Genomic DNA, 9,234 nt, shown 5'->3' on the forward strand with positions numbered 1-9,234 from the left:
TGCTGCAAGACTAATGCCTCTATGTAACATCCAACCTCCTGTTACTAGCTTAATGAAAGGTCCTAGTCCTTAGAACGCGTGAGAATACCGCGGTTGTTATCAAGGTATAACAGCGGGCAGGCGGGTTAGGGGGGGCTGTAGGGGGGGGCTCTTAGAATTCAGCAGAGAGCGCTCGGCTGAGGCGCCCAGGGAAAGCTATAGATCTATAGCTAGCTATGATGCTGCTACAAAGGACCAAGGTTAGGTATATTCAGAGCTGTAGGATAGAGGAACTTAAGAGATTTCATGGCTTTAGCAGGAACCCCTGAATAAGTACGTATCAATAGTCTTGACAGGATAATGCCCATTAGATTCTCTCTTGCTTATGGAGAGCCGAGGCGATGGGCGAAGAACCGTGAGGAGAAGACTAGAGGGAGTGTTTAGACATTAACACGCTTGCCTCCCTTATAGGTTATTGTTCCGACCGTGATAGTAAAGAGTTCATCTTGAAGAGTGAGGTTGAGTCTTCTAGCCAATGTTTCTCTAGATCTCTGACACAATCACTGGAATCTCTGGAAGGAGATAACGCGATTAGTCAATCCAACAAAACACGTCCCCTCGACGCATGTACCATTCTACCCACAACGCCAATAACTGGCTTGGCTTGGTTCTCTTTTAGCTAACGTGCCCCGGCCCCTACTCTCCAGCCCCATCAGCAGGCTGACGTAGACAGGCTACGAAACCCTAAATAGTAAAGACGGGCCTAGGCGTCTCCCTCGGTGTGTTTCAGAGTAAATCATCCTGGGTTTACTAGCCATTTGACCCTAGTTCAACGGGGTTGTCCAGAATTAGAACGGAAAAACCGTAGTGGAGACGGGAACATTTACTAGTTTGAGGCTAGATAGTGGTTGTCGTAGACAAACGCGCAGCACTTCACTTCATGAACATGAGCTACAACTGTGTCTGTCTAGTCGTTGGGGGTTGAAGGTTACGGCGATTGTATGTGTTGTGAGAAGAAGGAGACCTCAGGTTTCGGGCAGCGCAGTGGAAGACCTGCAATGGTCGAGGCCCATTGTACCACTATAGATAGCCTTAGAAGTATTGGAGTCAAACCACACAAATCTACATGCTTTGAACCAAGGGAGTCAGTAGTGTCAAAGCCAGGCGGCCGATAGTGCCTGGGTCCGAAAGATCCCTATAGCGAGTAGGAAGCAATAATGCTAGTGGTGGGACGAGTCTGCAGGCACATCGCACAAAGCTGACTATGCGGCATACTACAGACGGAGATATTAAGTAATAGTAAACACTACTCTTAGCCGGTATGTTAAGGTTTGTTTAGTTGAGTACAATGATTATGCGTTTTGTTCTTGTTTTATAGGTTAACCACGACGTAGCTAGTGCTATATCCTGTGACGTCCTGCTTTGTGAAATGAACGCTCCCCTTAGCTGCAGTCTGGTGCTAGCTGAGTGTGGGACTGTTGGAAAACAGGCTCAACGCCGAGGATGGTGGCGCGGGCGTGGGGGTCATGGTGTCCGGGGCGGCGGGTGCTCTTTCTGACCCCAAGTATCGTACTGTGCCACGCATGCTGCTGTTCGTCCCTATAGCTGGGCAACTATATACCTCAGCGTGGAACAGGGGATCACAATACTACACGTAGTATTATTATCGATTGTGTCACACTTAGCTGCCCTAGACAGCTCGTAACCAATGGACAGACTGCCGGCGGGGCGCTAAACCTTACGAGAATGGCGGGAAAACTTTGAGCGGACTTCTCCCGGTGTACTTTGCGCAAATCGCAGCGATACGCAGCCGAACCCCGCGACGTGGAATTTAAAATGCGCGGGGCTTGAAAGCCCGGTTCTCGAACACGATTCTCAATAACTCGACACGATCGGATCTCCTAGCATGAGCATCTGCATATACACAGCCAGGGTAGGACATCAACTTTAGTGCAGTTAAGTTAGACCTCTAAATAGTCAGAAGACTGCGATTAGTCTATGACTGAGGCTGGGCTGAGCTAAAGTGAAGATGAACTGAGTAAACAAAAAATGAGAATATTCTTATATACTTGATACACCTATCCATGTTCTCCGTATTAACAAGGAAGGCATAGACTTCACAATAGCATGGCTGGCTTAGATTATAGAGGCTAGATTTACCTCTGTTGACTTGTTATAGTGGCGACCGCCACCTTCGCTCGCGCGTGCTGGGGTCGGTTTTGCTATGTCCCCCAGGGCCCCCTAATAATTATCATTCATATCGCTGATTGAGTGTGATCTACTGATACGCGCGCGTCGAGCTGTTGTGTAATGATCTTATCTTAGGGACCATGTGTGGTTTCCGACTGAAGAAGCATGCTGGTTAATAGAGAATAAGAAGGCGACGGACTTTACTGGCTATTTCGGGCGAGCTGCCCTGCAACTCTTCCTACCGCTCTTTTCCCCCAATCCTTGCTTTGCTTCCCTTTTTTCTTTTTTTTCCCTTCCTTCTTTCTTTTTTATCTTTGTGAAATATGTGCTAGCTATGCTCCAAGAGCCTAAGACCGATACTAATGCCTACAACCTGGTGGCGTGGTTGGTGATAACGCGCCTCTAGTCTTGCAACGTTAAGCCCGCAAGTTGTGGCCGGATGAACGGATGAATTAGCTTGGTGCCTAAGCCGAATGCGTCAGGAATAGTGTATAATTACTGGCTTCCTCAATAGAGCCTGTCCCTTATCTTACGCACTAGCTCGTTGCTGCAGTGGGGACGTCTATTATTTCCCTCCTCCCAAACTCTATTCTCGGTCTAGGATGGAGACACACATACATAGGCGAGGCCTTTCGTCTTCAGTCGCCCCCCTTTAACCCCGCCCACCCCCTTTGCCCCCCTTTTTCGTCACCTTTCTACGCCTTAGTTTGTATTAGTTCCCGCCGTCCCTTCTTAACGAGATACCCTTAGAAGTCGGATTGAAAACGAAGATGATATAGTGAGTATTGCAGAAACGACCCTCTGCCGGAATCCAATATAGCAAGCCTAAAACCACCTACAGGGATAGAATGTTTCAAACCAGGTCTAAGCACACCATCAACATAGTAAAGCACGTAATAGTGGAAGTGAACCCTTAGCGCCATCGTTCAAATGCGATCACGCAGACCTTTTGGTTGAGACACTCGTTCATAGGACGAGATGCCCCCACTAAAAGCTGTGTCTAAGCCGAGGAAACGGGCCACGAAAAGGATCAGACAGGCGTGTGATACCTGCCACATCCGTAAAATTCGGTGCGACGGGCGTCACCAGTGCATTAACTGTCTCTTAGCTAAGGTGGTTTGCTCATATAACGCAGTTCCAAAGAGACCGGGACCTAAAGGGCCGAGATATGGACAGAGACCTGATATTCGACAGCAGAAGGGACGAAATCCTGATCTGCACTACAGCAGTTCAGCGGGAAGAGTTCAGCCTACGGATGGACACGCTGCTCGCTCGTGCTCGACATGCTCGACATGTAAGGTGCAGTGGGACATGGCTGGGACAGACGAGACGTTCCAGCCATCGCCTCAACTGTTGACTCACACAATCAGACAATCTCTCGACACCTACTTGACGCATAAGTATCCCATCACACCAATGATAGATCGAGAACGTATAGAAGAGTACATCCGGAACTTCGCCCAATGCCCCGGATGCTATGGCGTTATTGTGTCCTGTTGCGCCACCGTCGCTCCGGACCGTGACGCGTCGTCGGCCTCTGCCGCTGATTCGCCAGAGTTGTCTCGTCAGCGCAGCCATTACGACCTCTCGGAGCCCTCGGCCGACTTCTTGGTCTCTGAAGTGCTGCGATCAAGGCGGTTCTGTCACCTCGCGGACAACCAGTCCCTTGCACAAGTTCAAACCTCTTTCATGCTGCATTGTGCACACTCTAGCCCCCGCAACGACTATGCGGCTTGGTTCTACCTACGTGAAGCGATAACTATACTACAGACGCTTAGGTACCATGAAGAAGCCACTTACGAGGAGGCGACCAACCTGTCTGTTGCGAGGGAAGCTAGACGGGCATTTTGGGTCCTCTTCGTCACGGAACGTGCTTTCGCGATTCAGCGACATAAGACCCTGGCCTTGCATTCCACAATTAACCTACCTCGCTTCGATCCACTCCTTGCGGACTCTAAAATCCTGCATGGCTTTCTTGATCTGATCTCCCTCTTCCGGCTTTTCGATGCCGAATTCATTACAGCGTGGAACTCTTATACGGAACGTCAGACGGTTAAGCCGGCGAAACCCCCAGATCATGAGCAGCTGTGCCAGCTGCAGGGAGCCCTGTCAAACTGCCTCGCCGATGTGTCCGCCTACCCCGAGTCGCAGCAAGCCGAGCTTTTCGTCACATGCGGGTGGCTTAAGACTGTTGTGTGGCAGCTGTGCTTGTCAGCGACGACGCTGACGAGCACGAATTATTGCGATAGTATGTCGCTAGGCTATCCCTTAAGCATAGCCCGAGACATTGTCCTTGTCCTCCAACTCTCACCCCAGAGGACCTTTGCTACAAACAGGGTTAGCATGTTGGAGAAGTTGTCCCAGGTTGGAAGTTCACTAGCAGATGTGCTTTCATTGAACGCACCTACTGTTCTCCGGCCATTGACGCTTGATGCTTCTATGGACACTCTGATGGAGATTTTGAAGATCGCGAGCGAGATGCTCCGAGCCAGTTGTGAGTCCCCCACCCCCCGAAACAAGCTCAGTTAAAGAGTTATACTAGAGAAGGATAAGTATTAAAAGATGGTTGTCGTCCAGGTTAAGAGGCGTTTCGATAGGGACATCAGAAGTGTTCTTGTAAAGGCATGCTTCTGAAATTAGCATCCCTATCTTTACCCTATCTTTAGAACTTCGTGTACCTAGCTTGCTCACCTCTTCCTTCTACTAAGCGCTCGCTTGCCCCCTCATTGTCGTTCCATTCCTAGTGGGTGGGTCGTTGAAAAGGTTCAGGGCGCACCGCAAACCTAGCTTAGAATGGGGGCGCAACGTGCGGATGGATAGATCCAAGTGTGGAGTAAGGTTTGGGATGCTTGGAGACTAACCGGCGCGGAACTACTTCATGGCAGGCTAGCGACTGTGTCCGTGACTGCCGGCGGCAAGTACTACACATGGGCTACACTTCACTCGCGTTACTTTGCCTTCTAATAGGTGGGCATAATATAATGAGTTGGGAGTTACATGCCCGTCTTAATATGTCGCTGGTCACCACTGGGTGGACACTGTTTAGTCTCCTTTTGCTGTGGGTATCACATAAAGTTAGCTATCATCATGGTGGAGAGTGCAGGGGACGGACGTGCCTGCCTACTAGGGCGCTATGCTGTCCGCTTGCAAGTTGCAGATGCCCCTGAGGTGAACTCTAGGTCTAAGAGTTCGTCCTAGACTTTAAGACAGGATCCGAACTGGGATCGATGTAACTGAGTATTACACTAATAAAGATTTGTCCTAAGATGGTCTAAGGGACTAAGGCGGGAAAGGCATACCGACATAGATGTATGTGCTGATTTTGCTACGGACGCGAGCCTATAGATGATGAACTAATTTAATCGTATGCGGTAGTACGGCATCTCTTTAGATGGCTTGTTTTGTGACTAGCTGTGTGTTTGTTTGTCTATGTATACTTAAGTAGGTATGTATGTGAAGCTGGAGGGCGGGAAATGCCCGATAACGACCCACGCTTAGCGCTCCATCCTGGGCAGGCTGGGTCAGTTTCCTCACCAAATCAACCTATTACTCTCCTCTGCACAGAAACTCGCCGCTCAACGCATCGAATTCCGCCTAAAGGGCCTTGGGAATGCCGCCCTGGGCGCTATCCTACGTGGCGTTAAAGGCTTGGCGGACCCAGGGCGGTGCGGGAGCATCGACACTGTAGTAGGAGTTGCAGTGTACCTAGGTCGGTGTGAACACAACACCCCTCAAACTAGAGAACTTACAGTAGCAGAAGCCAGATACAGTTGTATGCTCAGTATGTGACCGTTATGCTAGACTCTAGTAGTAACTCGCCTTACTTTTGTAGTAAAGCCCGTGGGGAGGGAACGGTGTCTACGCCGGATGCTGATACAGAAGGAATGATGGTGATGATAGGTGTGGCGTGTGTTATGGTCCATGGAGGGACGAGATAGTGAAGTGTATAGGAGTTTGTCTTGGCTAGAATGAAGCATGGCCAAGGCGGCTTGAGGTTCTATTTAGGGTTTAAGTCCGAGGGTGCAGTTCAGGAGGTAGGTTGACAGCTGCAGGTGAGCACCTGTCGCCGAAAAATGGGTTGAGTATGGATCGGACTGTTGGATACGTGTGTACATGAGGATAACTGTTCGTACGTACGTTAAAATTGATTTCAACACCACGACATACGCAGCTCCCTACTGTATGGTATGATGTTGGCACTGAACCCTCTACCTAGAAGGCTCTAGACGCACAAAATGTGGGCTGCTATAGGCCGGCAGACGTAAGACTGGAACGACGAGGGTACATGGCGATAGCTGTAGATCATAATACATTGACAAAGAACGGTTTCACTTATGAAACAAGGCGGCCTCTAAGGGGGCCTATCGTCGAGGATGCTCTTCAGCCGACGAGATCGGGCGGGAGGGAGTTCTGTTCATTGTTCAGGGTAGGGGCGGTCACTTCCCTATTTAGAGCCACGACCTCGCAGCTCAAGCAGTTTCCAGGAGAGTGGAACGGCTAACAGGCGACGTAGAATGCTGGGAACAGCTGGGCCCCCTACCATTGTCCTACGTATTTCAGATTAGTTCGGTTGTGTAAAGCCTGTTGTGGAAGGCAGGCAGGATCGGTCCGCCCTGCTTTGATCTGCACCTGCCGTCTGAGGTAAAAGGGTGAATACATAACGCTGGAAGGCCGGATCTCGTCGTCCCAACGACACTACAACTACCGGAATAGGAAACATGGAGCGGGACCACCCAAGACCCAAAGGTTGTCTTCAGGCCTGGCGATGATTCCTGCCACCTGCGTTGTGCACTGGCTCACTGACATAGTCTGTAGGGCGAAGGGCGGTCCAAGATACCGAAATGGATAGAATTTGTGACTAACGTTTACAATCATCATATAGCCTCAAACCAAGGAATCCTTCAATCTGTTGTTAGTATCAGTAAGGTATCATCATCATGTCTCTAACGCTGCTGCTGGGCACGAGAACGACGCGAGGGTACCCACGCTCGACCGAAGAACGCTATAGTATCTGGATCATTTGTCGCAGTGAAGCCGGAATTGAAATAGTCAGCAATGACGTGCAGAAGAGCCTCCGTTCTAGAACGCGGGTGCTAATATATAACGAGCTCTGCTCTATAAACGTTGACGATATGAGTCGAACCGAGGTACTTGATGACAATGAAAATACTAGGGCTGAAACGACGGCGACGCCCATTTGAGATAGCGAAGTAACAGTCAGTAAGGTTCACATCCGCTGGACAGCTGGCTATCCATTCGGGGACAGATGAGGGCACAATAGTTCCCGGATTCTACAACTCGGTGGATGCGGTGGGCTGTACGCTGCGTGTCTCTGTGCCGTGCTACCTACTACTTATCCCCGATACCTCTGTCCCGCGGCTCGACTTGCAGCCCTCCCTCCTTCTAAGAACGTAGCTGGCAAGGATTTCAATCGAGGAGCTTTAAGAGACTCCAGGTTACGGGGCGCCTATTTCGGCTGCTGATGATATGACCTAGTGCGACCCAGCATGCCACCACCTCGGTCTTTTTACGGCCGGCATGCTCCTCCGCTTCGCGAGACCACTGCTGATCTAGAATTTGCTGACTACTGGCTTGGTAGATGTTCTGCGGAGCATCAATGAACCCGTAGGGATACTCGCCTCCCTCGGCGCGGACCCGCATTGAGGGTGGGCCGCGAGCGAGCGTGGGGAACGACGCTGATTTGTTTATGCGTGAACGTTGGGAACGGCCGTGGCAATCTTATATCGACTTTCTTGCCGGGCTTCCGTGGCACGGTGATCCCTTTGTCCGCCATGAACTGCCTGCACCCCCACGTTAGGCGACCCTCTTGGTTGACGACTTCACCGCCACCGCAAGGGTTTTGAGCTGTTTAATGAGCCCGTTAGCACGACGTCACCCATATAACATACATACAGCAGGATAGGCACAAACTCACGGCCTATAACGCCTGTCTGGCCCCCTTTACCGTAGGCAACAACGCGGATGGAGCGCGGGTGATTGTGGGCTCGCTGGGAGGTATCGCTGTCTAAATAGTACTTGGGAGGCGTTAGATAGAGGAGTTGGTAATTAGCGCCTTGGTCTATGGGAAGGACCTGGCAGCAGAAGGGGCAGGACTTACCTGGTGAACAGCGAAAATCTCCGCACAGCCGGCCTCGGTTCGATGCTTCTTGTTTACTGGGACCTTCTTTTGGCTCTGTAGTCTGGCTTGGCACCGGTCAAGGGCAGCGACGACTCGTGGTTTGGAATGCTGGGGTGCGAGGCTGTACAGAGAAGGGCCGCTTCCCTTCAAACTGGACGAGATGAAGACGTCCTTCTCGACGGCCATAACGGCCATCATAGCGGGCTGCTCCTGTGGCCCAACGCGATCAGCATTAAACTTGGTCTGCATTTGGCTATAAGCCAAGTGAGCAAGCTCATAGAGTTGGTCATTGCTAAAGAGCGTTACAGTATCTTGGGTGAAGGTGAGCTTAGAGGAGTAAACGATTTGTTGTGCTTTGTCTCGGGCATGTGTGTCAAGGTTCAGGCCGAGATCCTGAGCTGCGATACTCTGGAGGAGAGCAAAGAGCACAAGTATACTGGACAGCCTAACCGCCCAGCCCCAAGATGCAAGAGTCCACATTTCGAAAGACGACTGGTAGTAGGTAGACAGCAGTTTAAGAAACCCGCTGTGTCGCTTACCGGGGAGCGGGCGGTTTAGGAATACGTCGGTGCAAAGCAGGATGGAAGCCGTGCGCAATAAGTAGCCATGTCCGGTCGAAGAGGCTGAAAATCTCTCGGTGGCTATTCCCGAGACTGCGAAAAGATCCCGCGCGGCAGAGCCGAGAGGGCCACCCCAATCGCGCGGTAGCACAAAAGACGGGTCCAACCCGCCCTCCGGCTTGAGCAGTCACTTGCTCTGTAGGTGTGGATACTAACAGCGATACGGACCTGACGGCCTGGGCGCTCAGGCCGCATGGAGAATGCTGGTCAACATCCATGGCCAATGACACGTAGTTAATTTACTCGTCCACGTTACCGGCTATGACTTAACGGGCGTCGCTGAGGCCGCGGATGGTATAGCAGGCA

At 51.0% G+C, this 9,234-nt stretch overlaps 3 protein-coding genes across 3 annotated transcripts; 1 reads left to right on the forward strand and 2 right to left on the reverse strand.

Annotated features, from left to right (window-relative positions):
• Positions 1-3,480: 3,480 nt before the first annotated feature.
• On the forward strand, positions 3,481-4,698 carry CGCA056_v015190 (putative sucrose utilization protein SUC1; the record flags this gene model as incomplete). The annotated part of the gene is made up of 1 exon (XM_037330430.1): positions 3,481-4,698. The coding sequence occupies one exon, from the start codon at positions 3,481-3,483 to the stop codon at positions 4,696-4,698; it is 1,218 nt and encodes a 405-aa protein (XP_037171179.1).
• A 3,085-nt stretch (positions 4,699-7,783) lies between these two features.
• On the reverse strand, positions 7,784-7,963 carry CGCA056_v015191 (uncharacterized protein; the record flags this gene model as incomplete). Its single annotated transcript, XM_037330431.1, has 1 exon — positions 7,784-7,963. One exon carries the CDS (start codon positions 7,961-7,963, stop codon positions 7,784-7,786), a length of 180 nt encoding a protein of 59 aa, XP_037171178.1.
• A 20-nt stretch (positions 7,964-7,983) lies between these two features.
• CGCA056_v015192 (uncharacterized protein) lies at positions 7,984-8,788 on the reverse strand (the record flags this gene model as incomplete). Its single annotated transcript, XM_037330432.1, has 3 exons — positions 7,984-8,034; positions 8,079-8,204; positions 8,288-8,788. The coding sequence occupies 3 exons, from the start codon at positions 8,786-8,788 to the stop codon at positions 7,984-7,986; spliced, it is 678 nt and encodes a 225-aa protein (XP_037171180.1).
• Between the last annotated feature and the right edge of the window lie 446 nt (positions 8,789-9,234).

The sequence above is a fragment of the Colletotrichum aenigma genome (assembly GCF_013390185.1).
Source record: "Colletotrichum aenigma strain Cg56 chromosome Unknown KSG_Cg56_contig62, whole genome shotgun sequence".
NCBI lineage: Eukaryota > Fungi > Ascomycota > Sordariomycetes > Glomerellales > Glomerellaceae > Colletotrichum > Colletotrichum aenigma.